We start from the raw sequence: 18,084 nt of genomic DNA, 5'->3' as shown, positions 1-18,084 counted from the left end.
AAACTCACTTATATTTCTGAACTTAAACTGTATATCGCCTGTAATCACCGTTCAGAAATCAGTTAAGACAATTTTATTGTCTATAGTTCATTTCTCATAAGCTAATATAATTTATTTTGAGAACATAAAAAAAAATACATCAAATAATGATTAGAATTTGTTTTTTACACACAATAGAATTGAACGCTCTCAATAATAAAACGATTAATAAATTCCTTTGTTTTTCATTTGTTGAGTTTTAAACCTAACAGACGTTTTGAAAATTAACGATGGAAGTGTAATAACATTATTTAGGCTTTCAAATTATTGATCAATCTATATCACGCTGTGTTAACAAGAAATAACTTTCAATTAGTTAATTCATTCACGTTTTAGATAGCACGAATTATAGCTAACTAATTTTCAATACTAAGTGGGAGTGGGATTTTTAATAGCTTTATTTTCACTCCAATGCATTGTTGCAAACGAATGAAGTCAACTAACTGTCTTATGATTGGTTGCCTGCCAGAAGTGGTATCGGGCAATAAAAGATTTTAAGTTCCTTATTGCTGACGACTTGATCACTTATGTATTAATTCTATATGAAACTATTTATAATGTATTGAATGAAAAAATGTCTTTTTGTTTCACCTGGCCAAATCGGACACACAAACTTGTGTTTAATACGATTTAACGTGTGCTCGAACATTCGTTATAAGTCACGCTCTAAGGCTGGATGTACACTATACATAAAAGTGTCCCTAACACGTGTTCGCATTATCAAATTAAAAAAAAACTGTTTTCTATATTTCTTTATAAAATTATTATTATTTAATAAACATCCAGACATCTAAATTACGCTCATAATGTTTTGAAATATAAGCCCTTGAGCTGTTTTTCATGAAAACATCGTATTATATACAGCAGTAACCGTGTATTTAATAAAGCCTTCATTCAGGAGAGGCGGATGAAGTTAGAAACGAGAAAGAGCTTTTTAAGGTATTAATTAATATTATGTCCAGGCTGTAAAATAAACTTAATCAATACCAAGAGTTTACTTAATAAATAATAAATATATGGCATATGTATATATCTGTTTTGAATCAGGAGAAGTACAATACATTTGCTTATTTATTATTTAAAAATTATTGAATTTTATAATTCATATCTAAGTAAAAAAAAAAAAACAATCTTTAGGAATCAAAGAAAACTGTGGCAGCAACGAAATAAATAAATATTTAAAACTATTAAACCGTTATAAAAACATTATAACGGTCCTAGTTTATTAAAACAAAGGCCACTGGACAAAATGTAACAAAAAAAAAATGCTATAAAATAATAATGCCAACTGAAAAATCCGTTTACAGGCACGATTGAAAAAACCAACAGAAAAATATTTAAATTAAATTGAAAATTGCTCCGATTCATTGTACAAGCAATCATCGTCCGGGTTAAGAGTTTGAAATGAAAGGTTTACCATTACTGATTACATTGAAATAAAAAAAATATACTTAAAAACACGAAAAAAAATTAAGTTTTACTAATATATTTATTTCCTGAATATGACCATGGTTCGAAATAATTTCACAGCACCATCACGTTATTTAGCTTGAGAATGATTTGTTATAACGAAAAATGTTGCCATAAATTCATATTTAAATACAATAAATTGTTGTAACAATGCTATTAAACCTCAGTAAAAATTTACTCGACGCCCGCTAAGCTCCATGCTTTTTTATAAATTCTGACATTACGTACGTTCGGACAAACAAAATGGCGGTGAGTCATTATTATTTGCATAACCTGGTTATAACGTTCGTTAATAATATCGCTATTACAAAAATATGTAATGAATTAAATTCCCATAAACTTACAAGCGCCTACGACATGTCTTTGTTGAAGACAAAGAAACTAAGTTATCGTACTGATTTGTTAGAACCGCACAAATGAATACAGAATCAAACGATTTAAAAAATAATATACGCGTAACACTGGACTTAAAAACTTTTAAACAGATTCATGTTATAGGAAAAGCTTTAAGTATGTTTATCCTCGAGGCTTCAATTATTAACCATCTCGCCGCGGCCGCTGTCTCTGGAACTAGTTAGCACCCTTAATTTATTAAAATTAAAAGCCAAACGACGGACAAGGTACATTTTTAAATAAGGACGAAAGTTTGCAGTAATTCATTTTAAATTAACTGCTTTATTTCATTTACGTTATACAATTTATAAAGTTAGAATTTTAATACTGTTTAAGTAGAAATATATATTTTTTGTGATAATTTAATAATAAATTTGCGAGCGGAATCACATTTTTAAAGAAAATCGACATATTTTTTTTAGACTACGTCAGGTTTATAAAATGTTGGTAAAATTCCCCATCGCATTTTGTAGCGTTTTATTAGATTATAAACCAGTCGTGCATTTTTTTACGAAAACGGCAAACATTAAAAAATCCCGACTGCTTTTTTTTTTAAATAATTCTTTAATATTAACGTATGAATAATAATAAACCTTATTTTCTAAATCATAGAGTTCTTTCAGACTTGTAAAAAAAAGCATACATTAGTATAGGAATACTTAAATCCTTAACCTTATTTTAATTAACAAAGCAATGTTTTCATTTTAATATATATGAATAGACTCGAACAAAGCATTTATATAGGAGAATATATTTCGTATTTACTTTGAACTTCAATCCATTATTATAACTACATTATCCGTTACACCGCAGATAAAAAAAAGCCACAATTTTCTAAGAGACAAATCTTTAAGAACTATTAAATATTGACATTTGCTGTGAAACAAATAGAGTCGCTTTTTCTATAGTCCGTATTTTCTCGGATCACAAAACGTCTAGAGGAAAGCGGCTGAAGTTAAATTGAGTTGTGAAAATTAATGCATTGTTTCTTGCGGGTCAGACAACAGAGTAAAAATATATATATTTAGTTCTCAACATGTAAACATTTATTACGAGAGGAATTCCATATGAAAAGATCGTGAAATTATTGCCGTAACTTCATCCATACTATTCATAGACAGTTGCTCATAAGTAAAAACGGATAAATTTTGTTAAACAAATCTTTTATATATACAAAGGAGATTAAAAATTTATATTATTTGTAAAACAAATAACAAGATGAAGTAATTTTTTAGCTCGAGATAAAAAAATACATAATTCAGCCATTTTGTAGTTTAGTGATAGATGGGGGTAAGGGGTCATAATATCTAAAATACCCAACTGTCAACGTCACCTGCACGCGCCGCAAGGCAACAGTTACTAAGTAGAAACTGTGGTGCCCCCTGCTAGATAACTGGCGAGGCTCTGGCGACCGATCATGAGCGGTATATCTATCACTCCCAACCGGTGACTCGTTATCGGCTGGAAGAGGTTTCAGCGGCCGTGGTTGTTAAATACGCCCAAAAATGTCTGGTGCAGAAGGAAACGGGAGACCACTGCATTATTATCCCATGAGAGTCATTATGGTAAACGGAAATAACAAAGCGATTTTGTCATGCGATCCGGCTGACGCCCGGCGCCACCAATCCGGGTATGGTGGTGTAAAATATACTACCGGCCATGTGCATGTGAATCAGGCATCACATGGACCCTATGCTACTGATAAAAACAAGTCAGCTCGACAGCCTCATCGCATCAGGACTTGAAATGTACGTGGCTTAAACCAACCTGGAAAACTGCATACGGTGGAAAATGAGATGGAGCGAAAAGACATCTAGATATTGAGAAACAGCCAATGTGATCCTTCGAAGGAGAGAATTAAAGAAGCGAGGTATAACTCTAGCACAAGATATAGAAGCGTATGGCCAACTTAGTAGTGAAGTGCAAAGTCTTTGTCGGAAAGATATCATAAGACCAGTATATCAATAACATATGCTCTGAGCTAGAGGAAAACTCAAACAGGCATGAAACGAAGGATCTTTTTAGGAAAGTCAAAGAGCTGACTAAATGTCGCAATATAAAAACATATGCTATTGCAGACGAAACTGGTTATTGCGAACACCTTTATGACACCGGAGAGCCCATCAAAAATGCCTCGCAAAGAACAGAGGTTACACAACTGGAACCAAATATACTACTGTCAGAAGTGCAATATGCTATAAACAGCCTTAAATGTTGCAAATCCCCAGGTAAAGACGGAATTCCCGCAAAATTACTTAAGAACTTGGGCATGAACACACGGGAACAAATTTTGAATGTCCGCCAAGTTATCGAGAAAAGCCGAGAGTTCAATAGACCCGTCATTTTATGCTTTATTGACTACGATAAGGCATGCATGCATTGCTTGTGTGCAATCGGAAAACCTATGGGAGTTCCTTGGTGATACGGGTATCCCGGAACACTTAATAGACCTTATCCGCAACCTCTACGTCAGGGCTGTATTTTATCTGCCCTGCTTTTTAATATATATGGAGAACACATCATAAGGAAATCCCTTGAGAACTGGAATAAAGGTTTTTCAATTGGTGGTAAACGCCTGTCCAACTTACGCTACGCAGATGACACAGTTCTTCTATCTACAAACATTCAAGACATTATCACCATATTAAATAGGTTAGAGGTGGAGAGAGGAAAATGAGGTCTAAGAATAAATCGTCAGAAAATAAACTCATGATAGTTGACCGCGCTTTCAAACTATCAAATGCTCAAACTATCCAGGGCATTAAGAAGGTTGACAATTTTGTTTATCTGGGCTCAAAAATCTGTAACGATGGCAGCTGTGTTCCAGAGATCCAACGACGCATCAGAATGGGAAAAGTTGCCAAAACGCGTCTCCAAAAAATCTGGAGAAACCGCGGAATAGGCTTCAATACAAAATCTCGCCTAGTGAGAGCATTAGTCTGTCCCATCTTTATTTTCTTTCGGGGCAGAATAGTAGACGGTACGAGCTAGAGAGAAATAGAGAATTGGTCCATTTGAGATGTAGTGCTGGAGGCGTATGCTTAAAATACCATGGACCGCAAAACGCACAAATGACTCTATTTTCTCTCAACTCTCAATCAAACATCGGCTATCCACTACCTGTTGTCAACGCGTATTGACATACATACTTTGGCCATATTATGCGAAAAGGAGGTGAAAACCTTTAGAGTTGGTCGTAGTGGGTAACATAGAGGGCAAAAGAGCCGGAGGTCGTCCACCTACTCGATGGGCTGACCAAGTTAGGGAAGCCACCTCAAAAACTTTTTACCAGGCTGTAAGGGCGACAGCGGACCGGAACAAATGGCTTCAGATTGTTCGTTTCGGGATGCCACATGACCACAATCCTCAGTAATGAGGGACCGACAAGAGAGAGAGTAATATATGAAAATATTTCATATTAAATAAATCCCATATCGAATTAGACGGTAAGTATTTTATTACGTCCGAATAAATAAAAGAATAACTCAAATGGGAAGCAATTTCCTGGATGCGAATGAAAGAAGCTGATGCACACGCGTGTTATGGATTTCCAGTTAAATAATATATATGTTATATTACACTTGATGGTTTTCATATAACATAACGTTTGAGCTCGTTTTTACCACAGATACCACAAATATTTTCTGACATATATTTAAAGTATTCACAGAGAGACGTAGCAATCAGGTTTTATTTGGTAAGTATTTTTACCGTGATACTAAGGAGTTTTTACTGATTTACTCATGTCTAGAAACCAAGCGTTATAATAATATTTTATTTATAACCTGTACTTATAATATCATATCATAATAGATCCCGCAACTTTAATTTATTAATCGTTTAAACGATTTATTGTTTAAAAAAAAAAAATTCGTTATCTGTGTTAACAAATAAATTCTTTTGCAATAAAATAAAGATAATTAATTTAAATTATTTAAATAATTAGTAAAACAGTATCAGAATTATTTCATGTGAAATGATTTTAAAAAGAAGTCACTAGCTTGTATGTTTTAAACAACAAGGTATGTGGTTTATCACTCAAGATGAAGTAATGATAGCGGGACGGATGTGCGTTATTGTCTCGGCTGCTAGCTCTTGTAAACTTATTGAGAGTCTTACCATAAATATTACGTACAGTATAAAACATAAATCACATACGAATAAGCCCACAATGAATTTGAAGCGACCATTGGCCGTCGGTTAAACCAAGATAAGTACAACAATCGTACTTAATTTAAAGATTTATACTCATTAAATATAAGTTGAATTTGCTTTCCGACCGCATCATTTAATAAATTGTTTTGCTATTCGTTATCATTAAATAGTTTGTATAAAAACTTTTTCGTTTCTAAAAACATGAAAAAAAAAAAACAAGCTATTCCATTTTCAATATTATAATAATTGAGTATGTATGTAATTTTATTGGTCACTATGATTTTTTTTTATTAATGGCAGTTGGTATTAATTAACATTTTATTTCATAATGCAGTATTTTTTAAATAAAGCTTTATTTTTTTATCGAAGAAACAAATCAAAAAGCAATGTTGTACTTTCAAAACCTAGCGGTCTTTTGTTAAATGTTATAAATACATAATGTATTCTATTTATACGATTAATGTGTTTCTATTAAATCGAATATTTAGAATAAAACTATTTAAGACGAAAGAAATACATATCTGTTAGGCTAGCGAAGATGCCAGAGATCGTAGCAAGTAGTCGAAGCGTCGAGAGAATTTATATCACTAACTAATATGTTCATATTTTGTAACATCATCGATGTTACTCGTTAATCCAGTAAAAATCCGCTTGACAAAATCAGACCGAATGCCATATTAGCCTGCCTCGCGAATAACCAACGGCTTTACGCCGTTTAAATACCGTGCTTGAAACTTTTTTAATAACGAACCCCAGTAAATAAAGCATTAAAGTTTAAGGAAAGAAACGGCATTAGAATTAAAATTAAAGTCGTCTGTAATAACTTTTCATGTGATTTAGTTTGTTACAAGAATATATTTTTCATTTTTCATTTTATATATCAAGTTTGGAAAATATGTAACTAGCCACAGCGCAATATCAATAAGAGTTTATTTATTATTTTACATAAATAATGTTGTGTTAAAAAAATAATTAAGAAGTTCAATTCAAAAGTAAACATATTTTCTATCGTAATTCAATAGAAATAAATGTGTGTAATTACGTTTTTAGATGCATCGTTTCCGTATAAATACAGTCGCATATCGGCTCATTTAAATATCTGGCAGTCGCATTGTGAAAAAAAATACGAATAATTTTACTTACCGTTCAGTTTGTCACTCGGCTTGTACAGGCTGGGCTGCTTCACCCGTCGGGACTACCGCTCTCGTCGGCTTCGGAACGACGACTGTGTTTCTGGAGGGTTGTTGCCGTTACCCCCGGTGCAGGAACAACGCCATGCACATATCCATTCGTCATTAACTGAGCACACTACAGTCCACAGTTTTGACCTTCTTGGTACTGATTCAGAACGTTTTATAAATTACCATGTTTACTATAGCAAGTCAATATCAACTCAATATATAGGTGACAAGGTGTTAAATAGAACAAACATTTTATTTTTCAAACTCTCGCATTCTGTTTTATCCTGGCGTAGGCGTGACAAATGAATATATGAATAGCTTACACGGTATATGACAATATTGGTTATACTTTCCAGCGATCCTTTGTTGTGTATTGATCGTGACAGCAGTTATTGTCGCAGTATAAAAAAAAAGTTAAATCATTTAAAATATCCAGGTTTAGACTTAAGTGAAGCGAAATAATGTAAGTAATGTTTATGGAGACATTGATCTTTAAACAATATCCTATATGATTTGGTAGCGGTGCTTCCTTTGTTTTAGGTTATTTCTCAACACTCATGTATAGACATACATATAAAGAAAAAAATAATATTGTTGTTATATAATGTCTAGATCAATTTTATAATAAAGTACTGCTGTTTGTTTGATACGTTCTACCAACAATAAACATTTAAACAATCAACGTGATGCGGTGGCGGAGAAAATTTGTGACAAAAGCTGCCCGCATCTGAAACTCATTGTCACTGAAACTATACAAAGCAGTTTATACAGCGACTGGCTTCGTACAGGATTTATCTGTTCGTCAAAAATACAATAATATTTTTTCGATGTACATATATGTTTTATAAAACAATAAAATAAAGTTTCAGAATTATTAAAGCATAAATTTATATAGAGCAATATAATTTTATTAAGTGCACAATAGCTTCAGGTTATTTTGAGCGAGTGGCCACAACATTGTTACTGTTATTAATTATTTCGGTGTTTTACTAATGTTTCAGTATATGGCGTCGTAACATGGGAACCATTTTGCAAATAAGTACGTGAGATACTAGTGATGTGATATGTTATCGATATATCAAGACAAGTTTTATAATATAATCGTATATTAATGCATCTTTTTTTTTTTAAATATCTATTACATGTCGCATTACAGACGGCAGCATAGTAGGGTTAAAATGAGAAGCACACAACAGCAAAACTTTTTTGACAATTACTTATATCTGTACTATATTAGAGTTTTGAAGGTGGTAGAGTCTGGCTGTGGTCAAGTAATTAAAGCTCGAACATAGCCTGGCCGGAGCAGCACCACCCTCTCACAGAAGATCGGCGCGAAGTAGTCTTTTATGGCTGCGTTTTTTCCGATGAGGGAGAAAGCCGGTTGCTCCTTTCATTTGCCCACCCTTTCCTGTCCCGGGATGTTGATGTGCATAATGACCTTCTGTACTGCTTGAGTCTAAATATTTTTGAGATGTTAAGAGTGTCTCATTGGAATGAGGTCCCGGAAAACCCTGTTACTGCAGTTCAGATCGGGGGCAAATCCGTACCACTTGCGAACGACACAAAAACTCGACTCTCAATTCAGACATAGGGCAAAACTCTTTGACAGGATGGTTATTGGACCATTAGCGTTTTTCCATCCTCCCCGTCACCTTAAGACTGGCGACGCATCCGCAACACTGAAATGCAGATGACCATGGGCGAAGATAACTATCTCCCATCTCCTCCAAAAAAAAGTATATACATATATCCTTACTCGTTTGTGCAAGTGCTTTTATGTATTTCTATGTTTCGAGGGTTTTAAAAAACAGTGAATTTTTTTTACAACTATTATTATGAATTGCCGAAATTGTTCAGTACAGTGCTTACGATCTCAAAAATTTAGGAGTTATTTCCAGTAAATCGATATAATTCACTTATTTTTATATTTTAAAGTTGATCCGACCGTAAAACATATGACTTAGAGCTTAAAAAATATATACATTCAGGAGATAAAAATTTAAATCTGCTTCCTATCGATATATTTCAATCTCTAATGTAACCGTGCAGGTTTAACGACGTGCTGTCTGCGATTGTGTCAACGCACGCGATTTACAGCCACAGGACAACGTTGTACATGGCAGCAATGTCAGACTGAGATAGGGCTTTACACTTAATTTTTTTTAAAAACATTCCCAACCAACAGTAATGGATGCTCAATGGAATTTCTAATAAGGACAACTATTTAAAATCTCTATCCAATTACATCGGTGATTTAATTTAAAATATATGAAATAAATAAAATGATCTTTTAGATTGTGAGCTAGCAACACTACTCATAATGTATTTTTTGTTAACGGTAATAATATTACTATATGATTAGCGATGTACGTAGCTTGTATGTATGAAGCGAGATAGTTCCCAGTTCGTTGTCGTAAATAGATTACCTTTGTGCTTGCACGTAAGCCTTTAAGTCGTAAGACGCTTTTATCGGCTGTAAGTTAATTAATGGCTTTGTGATAAAATTGCACTAGTCTACATAGTACGGAAGTGGGGGAACAGCGAGGGTCGTGATTTATGCAAAAATTGCTGAAGCTACTTAAAACCACAGGCCGCAGGCGATTTAGACTTTTCTTTTTTCAGAAGAATATATAAAAAGAACTATTCGTCTTTCACTCTAGGTTCTTTTCAAATCTGATTAATATATTATGAAATGGTTGTGTAGGAATGCGTCGGATCTAATTTAGGCAAGACTAATGTGAATACAGCCGCAGCAGAATAAAAATTAATAGACAAAAAAAAACTGACATTTTGCAATATTATTTTTCTTATATGAAGCTATTGAAGAACTAATGTGTTCCAATTAAATTCGTGGCTTGAGACACAATCACAGACAGTGTTATTAGAAGATGACTTTAACAAAGTCAGAATTTATGCCCATTTTAGGTGATAAAATTTTGTTCACAAACGCAGCCTATCTATAAGCTTCCTACATGACTTTGAACTTATATTGACTGTTAAACGTATCAAAGAGCGTGATAATCTACGCGTGTAATCTCCCGTATGTAGTACATTGAGTAATCTATATCCCACATTCGTCATTATAACTTTCATACATGCAATTACATTGTTGTAATAGGTAATGTGCTACACAATATCGATTGGTCTTTGATCCGGATGCTCTCTCACACCAACTATCCCGGTAGCTCGACTTGATGTACAGCCGCAAATGGCTAAAACGTTCCTAAGAGATACTCAGTGCTGTGAAGATTTTTTATGCATTAATGCATATTGTATTATAATAATCATTGATGTGTTTCTATGAAAAAAACCACTCGTACTTCTGTTCGGACGCGGTGCGTTACTATGGTCACATTGTACAAGTATTTTTTAAGTTATTTCCAATAAAATAATGACTATGTTATGAGAGAAAATAATATGTTTAGTTACTTCACAGCGGTTTGAATTATATTTTGTTTAAATAACTGTATATGTATTTCAGTATGTTATTAAAATGAAACAAAATTTTAATATTAATATTTTGACAGATTTTACCGTGTTACTGTAAATAAGAAACATATATCTCTGTAAAGATATGAACAAATATTACTTACTTCGCTTTACCACCTTAAAATAGGTTTCTCCGTAGAGGTTATATATATTTTGTTACGGTGCTAAAGTCATTCGCATTAGCTCATATTTTTCAGAGCAGATGAGACATTCGATGCTTGTAACAGCTAATGTGAAAATCTCCTAACGGGATTACGTCACTCGATATTTCTGGTTTCCAATTTTCCTTGACGTAATAACCGTCTATAAGATTCATCTACTCATAGTTGAAAAGAAAAAAACAGTAAATTGAACACATAATTATCTATATCTTGTCGGTTTTAATATCAAAAATATTATGAAAAAGATCAATGAAATACTTTCAGTTAAAATTCAATAAATATCACATTTAGCGTTTGTTATAAATACGTAGTATAAAATACGTATTAAGAGTCGCTTTGCCCAGTACCCAAAAATATTAATATTCCCAACGAGTGCGTCCAATTTACCTTGTCTGTCCCTTCTCTACATCCCGAGCCATTTTCCATACTAAATCTTACCTAATATAAATTATTGTTATTCAAACCTAATTCACTATAAACATAAGGCAGTTAAATTTAAGATGATATAATATTAAAAAAAAAATTAATTCCTTTAGTCAAATACTACAAAATTTTTATTTCATTTCTTACTAGCCGTGTGTTGTACAAATTAAACTTACATCTAGCAGGTGGTGTTTGAGACGGTAAGAGTAACGGTAGTTACTTTACACTTTTAATTTATGTCGTTCTCTATCAACCATTTGCATACAAAATCGGAAAGTATTTTCACCCGATTACACAGTACGCTAAAAACTCTAAAGTATTTCTATAATTTTAAACACTCATAGTACGATTAAATGTATTTAATCAAAGAATTAATTTTTAAATTAGACTTAAAGGTATTATGAAAATGTTTTATGAAGACATAAACATAAATGTACATTTAGATTCCGACAGCCTTAGAAATATAAATGTTTTAAACGTTCGAATTTTAAATTAAAAATTAAAATTCGATTTAAAAAAAAAAATAATGAATGCGAGAGAAGAATTTATGTGCAAAAAGTTTATTAAAGGAGACTCGTAAAAAAAAAACAATCGCAAAGAGACGCCTCGGACTGTGAATTTTTTTTAAAAACTATACACTCCAATAAAAGTAATGCATTTACAATTTTCGAATGGAACCAGATCTCGAATTGAATGATGGAAATTTTAAATAAATATATGCGTTTAATTCAGTCTGTATAAAAAAAAGATACTACGTTCATGATTCTTTATTTCCACGGTCTTCAACAGTATAGTAAAATTATATTGTAATATTGAAAAATTGCTATGTTAAACAACGAATATATCGTAAACCTTTTTAATAAATAACTTACAACATCGATGTCGAGGAAGACATATATAATATATAACCTCGTAACTATAACTATATTTCTACGTAATACATATACGCTAACTCTATAAAAATAAACACAGCATAACAAGTGTCATACCATCAATCAACTATACACTGAGATGCGTACATACCCCGTAGATTCTAGGGCGGATATTAGTTTTCTTCACAAAACACTATCTAACCAAAATCACCCAAGAATTACACGAACTCCAATTCAAATCCAATAACCAAGTTTCAGAGACCGTGGCAATATACTAGCTAGCTGGTTAGTACTAAACTTGGTTAGGTTATACTCGTTTCCGTCTTTGATTTAAACGTTTCAGTTACTCTAGCTGCTGGCTGTTAGCACTTATTTGGGTTGTTCGTCTGTTTATAACCGGTTATCAGTTATATTAAAAAAAAATTGCTTTTCATCTATGACGTATTTTACACCTCGTATTCTTTATCTATGTCACTTTTTGTTTAGTTTTGTTTAGAAATCAAACATTTAGCTCTATCAATGGGCTAGTTGAATTTATATGTAAATTTTAATTTAATGAAATTTAATTATTTTTCTCATTGTCGACATAAGGAATCGATAGGTGTATTTAATTTAGTATTTATATGAAGATACGATTATACTTAGGATATTTTAAATAATCATTTAGTAAATACAAAATCCCGGTTAAGATACAGTACGTATCTTCATCTGGGATTACATCCCTTAAGCCACATTCAATTTAGTCGTGATAACATGAAGGTGTAATCGTTTCTTTTAACTACAAACGCTACTCCGTTGTAAATGATAGTCAATTTATTTCTATAATGTATTAATTTATTAAAATTAATTATATCTAAGTAATAGTTAAATAAATAATCCTTAATATATATAACATTAGTTTCTACAAACAGTGTTCGTGTGTTACTATAAATTTGTTTGCTAATTAAATAAATAAAGTTACTTACAGCGATACTTTTACTTAATATAATATTTAAATATATATATAATTTAGTGGTAATATCGAAGGCATAAAGTAATTAAATAGTCTCTTTAATAAATATTCTTTTAAAGGGATTATAGCTTTAAAATGGGAGCTTTAAAATGATAATTGATAATCCTCACTAAACCCTTTTGAATCAGATATAATATAGTTGTATTTTCATTTTGTCTTATATTTATATAATAATAAGATTTTGTTTCATTTAAAATTAATTTCTCTTACAATCTTAATATTCGGATTAATTCAGTATTAAAAGTAATCGTTAATTATTATTTCTTTTTCTAATATTTCTGAGATCCAATCGCGAGTGATATGTTTTCAATATTTTGTTTAAATTGAAACGGCTATAATAAAATTTTATGTATCGTATCTCTGAAACTGTATTAATATTACTAAGTAAGTTGTCACAGCTCCGAGCACCTGAAAATTAATAACGACAAAAATGACAAGTAAAATACATTTTACATTATAGATTAATTAAAAATATTATATAAATATTATTTTGTATGACATTTCAACTGACCTACCTTAGACATCACGATAACTATAGGTTATAGTTTAATTAGAAGTCCCGTAACATAAAGAACATATCACGAAAATTGTGTTTATATAAAGTGGCGTGTCTAAACATTATTCATTACCTTTTGTTATATAGATTCTACATCTAACGTTAATGTATTGAAAAAAAAACAAGACCAGAATTGATGGTTTTATGAAGTCATATATACATATATATATCAGATGACAATGAATATCTGAACGTACCGAAGCGACGAGCGGTCGATCGAGAGTGCACATTCCCATTGGAGTGTAACTGATGGATTGCAGCATGAGCTGTCTCGAGAACAGCTCCAATCTCGATGGTAGCATCCCAGTGGACGGAGTGGACGTCATCAGCCGACACACCAGCACTTCGGTTCTTCGACTCTGATTGTTGACAATGAAATACTTATAAAGTCATATATCACGAGACTAAAACATATATATATATATATAGTAAGGATGCATCTTCGAAAGGATTTTTAATACATATCCACGTAATGTTTTGTCTCGTAAATATAGATCCTCAGAGCACTGACAGAGGCAGATTAAGCGGAAATTATTACGTCCTTATCACTGCTTTTCCTTTTCTCCTCGCAATTTCCGCTTTTACCATAGCGTTTTTCCTTCCACGACTATAAATAAAACATGTAGATCCATATGGAGATTTGAATAGTTTTGGTGGAATCCGTTGGTCACTACGTGTTTTGTATGTTATATGGAAATCATACAAATCTTCTCGATTCCTACCTCCGTGATGGTGTAATGACAGGGCTCCACCACGACGAACATCCGTATGAGATGGGTCATGCACCAAAGGAATTGTAACACCAGAAAATGTATTCTATGTGCTGATACGACTGCGAAAAAATTTAGCATTATTAAGTGATTTGTAAAATTTCGAAGTCTTATAAAATATAAGGTGTGAACCGGAAATGGTTTGAAAGGTTGTCAGTGGTACATAGTTATACATCATTTTGAAAATTTCAATGATTTTATCGTTCCCATTGAATTAAACATTGGAAACTAAGATAGCATTATCCTATAACGCTCCCTAGTAGAAGTTTCTAAGACTACAGAAATATTGGTGGATTGGATGAGCGCCATCTCTCGGAAATCTATAGAACTGGGAAGTAACATGATATATGAGCCATGAGGGATCGAGTCAAAAATAGCAACTAATCTTATATATATATGTTAAGTTGGTTTGTGTCTGCTTCGAAGACTTAAAATGTTAAAGTGATACACCGTTTCAATTTTAAAGATGGCGTTTTCAATTAGATTGATGTTCGCAGTCATAATAAACAAAACTCAAGCTCGATCTTCAGAAACGTGTTGTCTAGATTTGGATGTGGAGCGCTTCCCGCATGGACAGACGTCTGTTGCGTGTTCCCGTGTTGGAAAACCAGATAGCCTCTACATCCTCACAAACAACGGGGAAACAAAAAATATTGTATACCCACAGCGAAGCGTGCCAGGGCACAGCCATTTATATAATATTGATAAAACTATTTTAATTACGATAACTTCCTTAGCTTTTTAGGTACATAGGTAATTTAAAAAATATATAATTGCTTACTAATTTCCATGATTAAAAAATACGGTGTGACAATCAAGTGCAGCAACGTCGATATGAGAATCACTATCAGCGGTAGACCATAGCTGTTGTCGATACGGTGCACCACATTACACAGAGATCCGTGGAGGCTGGCTAGACGTCTGATCGCCTCACACGGTGGAACTATTAACTTCGGCTCTCCGCTCACTAGGATCAAAGGGAAACATAGCACAAGACATGTCTTAAAGACAGTTCTTTCTATGATATATTTTTAATGCTCGTCATGGGACGAACCTGTATTCCTAACAATGACAGGATGTGACTGCGGCTGCTCGCGACGCTCTCCAACTTGGATCGCAAACATGTTCATCGGAGTTTGTTCCTTCACCTTCTCTACTAAGAATATATAGAACATTATTATTCCCAATGAGCAATTTTTTTAATATAGTAAGTTTGAAGTAGACAAAAAGATATCGCTTGTGAATATTCGGTTTAGTCTTCCTATTTGCTAAATATTCTTAACATAAAAATTCGTTGGTCAATAGTTGTAATAGCTAAACATTAAACAGTTCTGTTGTTGTAAATACTGACGGATAGACCTAGCGACCTACCAGAGATGGACACGTGCCTCGCGGTCAGAGCAAGCGCGTCGTTCACGGCTTGGAATCTCGCTCGCACTGAAAGCGCTGTGAACGCAAACTGCAACTCCAGAATCATCACCACATACCACAGCAAGTAGAAACCTATGTAGTTGGTGACGACCTCCCCTGAAATTTACATTTTTATGTGAATCTACTTTTACACCACACAAGTTTCAATAATATTTCAGTCTACGCACACTGTCTGTCAAATTTTTTTGCCTGCAGCGCATAAAAACAGAAGTCATCGGCGATAAGTACGGAGAAAAATATGAGTATGGCGAGCAGGACCGCACACAACTTCCTCTCAGCGACCAAAGAGTAATGTGCTCCGATACTTGTATCTACCTGTTCATAACAAAACTTAGGACTGAATAGTCTGAATTGAAATACATGGAAGAATCAATTTGGACTCGATTTTTCTTAGTGAGTTCGAGATCCTCCTATACATCTTTAAAGATATCCTATAATGATGAGGAAATAAAAATTATTTTCGCAACTTATTTGGTTAAAATCTTATATAAAAAAAGTGATTTAGGATCCTAGAAAACGTGAACTTGGCAATAGAGAATTTTGTTCCTCTATTACCTGCAAGGTCTCAAAATATAATAAAAAAATATTATTTTCAACAAACAAATATTCCAATTTGTTCTTAAATCTTTCTTTAATAGGATGATATCATCAATTAACCTAGATATACTAACAGAAGCGACACTCTCCATGAATTTTAACATATTTCTCATTCTCTTAGGAGCACCGTAGACTCCCGCTCCAGCCGTAATCACCACGACTAAAACGTCGCAAGTCGACACAAACTGCGACATCGTAGATGACATACGTACAGACATCTCGACGCCGACGTTTATTTCAGCCACTAAACCGAACACAGTGCATATTACTGAAAGGAAAAATCAAAAACATCAAAATCATGCCTTAATTTAAATGAAAAGAATGTCCGTCATCTTTTTACCCAAGACAGTCACCAGTATGTAACTGTATATGCACATCGGGTTCGACATTCTCACGGAGAAGCCATGACTCCTCGACTCGAACCTCAAGGGAGCGAGCCCGAAGAAACTGGATATCTGGTTATAAAAAAATACTATTGATGTACCATCCAAGACGACTTTAATGTCCAAATAATTTAAGGAAGTGGTAAAATAATATATATATATATGTCGAAGCGTCAGAATTAATTATGATTTTATTTCCATTTTATTTTACAAATTATTACGAATTAGCTGGCAACGTCAAGCAGTTAGCTTGAGTGAGGTCACCCCGGTGTCGGTTTTGACGTTGGACAACTGACAGAGAAAAAAGGGAACGTCACCGACATTTTTTGGAGTGGATGAACTCGCTGCGTTACCAACTAAATCTTGTTCCATCGTTCACTAAGTCTGATAACGAGCTATCTTCTGATCTTCCGTTATATATATATATATATATATATATATATATATATATATATATATAAATGAATATAGAAAAAACATGAAGCAGTGTACTCAACATTGCATGTCTGTGTTAGGAGTAACGTCAGTACAATATTGGAAGATAACAAAACCTGGATTCAGGGCTTCGCCTTGTTTTAAATTATTAACAAATCTCACATGTGATACATTATCTTATCTCATCTTCTTTTATATAAATCGTATTGTTAAAGATAGCTTAACTGTCTCATTCACTATAAATATAAGCTAATGTTATCCGTTAAGAGACTAAGAAATTAAAAGATAAATAAATATAACCAAGTAAGTTTCACGTCTATCGATTGAAAAGTGTCTTCTTCATTTCAAAAAAATCAACTTTTGACCAACAGATAAAACTAATATTTTCTGATAACTACACGTTGTTTCATTATTTTAAAACTACATAAAAAAAACCTCTCGTCCGCCCGTGATCACGTTTGCTGCAAAGTAACTTAGAGTTCGGTAGTGTGTTGTTTTAATATAATAATATAATGCGTAGAAATCCGAAAATATATATATATTTTTAATTAACACTCGAATAAGTCATAGATCACATTTTGACTTACAGTTTGATTAAACATTATTCCGAATTCGTATAATACCGCACACCTACAAGAAACCAGCAATAACCTCGCTGACATATTATTTCTACGCGTCAGCTGTACTAATACTGTGTGGACGCACGACGCTTCCCCG

General features: G+C 33.1%; 2 protein-coding genes across 4 annotated transcripts in view; both read right to left on the bottom strand.

Moving 5' to 3' along the window:
• Positions 1-7,376, bottom strand: part of LOC116777319 (uncharacterized protein CG3556) — a 49,241-nt gene extending 41,865 nt beyond the window's left edge. The window contains exon 1 of one of the 2 annotated variants that reach the window (XM_032670799.2): positions 7,201-7,376. The gene's annotated coding sequence lies outside the window, so the exon portion shown is untranslated. The remainder of the gene's footprint in view (positions 1-7,200) is intronic. The other variant, XM_032670800.2, reaches the window with a different exon arrangement.
• A 5,729-nt stretch (positions 7,377-13,105) lies between these two features.
• LOC116777320 (gustatory receptor for sugar taste 43a-like) lies at positions 13,106-16,999 on the bottom strand. Of its 2 annotated transcripts, XM_032670802.2 has the most exons (9): positions 16,890-16,999; positions 16,624-16,817; positions 16,120-16,267; positions 15,893-16,048; positions 15,576-15,674; positions 15,303-15,488; positions 14,474-14,583; positions 13,949-14,110; positions 13,106-13,603 (listed from the first exon to the last, which is right to left on the bottom strand). In XM_032670802.2, the coding sequence occupies exons 1-9, from the start codon at positions 16,936-16,938 to the stop codon at positions 13,541-13,543; spliced, it is 1,167 nt and encodes a 388-aa protein (XP_032526693.2). In that variant the 5' UTR covers positions 16,939-16,999; the 3' UTR covers positions 13,106-13,540. The 2 variants fall into 2 exon arrangements, with proteins under 2 accessions (XP_032526693.2, XP_061382220.1); XM_061526236.1 differs by having other exon boundaries at positions 15,576-15,677; positions 16,624-16,994.
• Positions 17,000-18,084: the final 1,085 nt, after the last annotated feature.

Source organism: Danaus plexippus, chromosome Z (genome assembly GCF_018135715.1).
Source record: "Danaus plexippus chromosome Z, MEX_DaPlex, whole genome shotgun sequence".
Classification (NCBI taxonomy): Eukaryota; Metazoa; Arthropoda; class Insecta; order Lepidoptera; family Nymphalidae; genus Danaus; species Danaus plexippus.
Note: the sequence above shows the minus strand (reverse complement) of the source record. Positions and strands in the feature narration are given on the sequence as shown.

What these genes read in the sequence shown, in the direction of transcription:
- LOC116777320 (XM_032670802.2), bottom strand. Translation starts at nt 16,938, where the DNA reads ATGTCGAACCCGATGTGCATATACAGTTACATACTGGTGACTGTCTTG. An exon ending in CATACTGGTGACTGTCTTGG is followed by an intron (nt 16,818 to 16,889) that starts GTAAAAAGATGA and finishes TTTTCCTTTCAG; the next exon opens with TAATATGCACTGTGTTCGGT. An exon ending in TGTCATTGTTAGGAATACAG is followed by an intron (nt 15,489 to 15,575) that starts GTTCGTCCCATG and finishes CTTTGATCCTAG; the next exon opens with TGAGCGGAGAGCCGAAGTTA.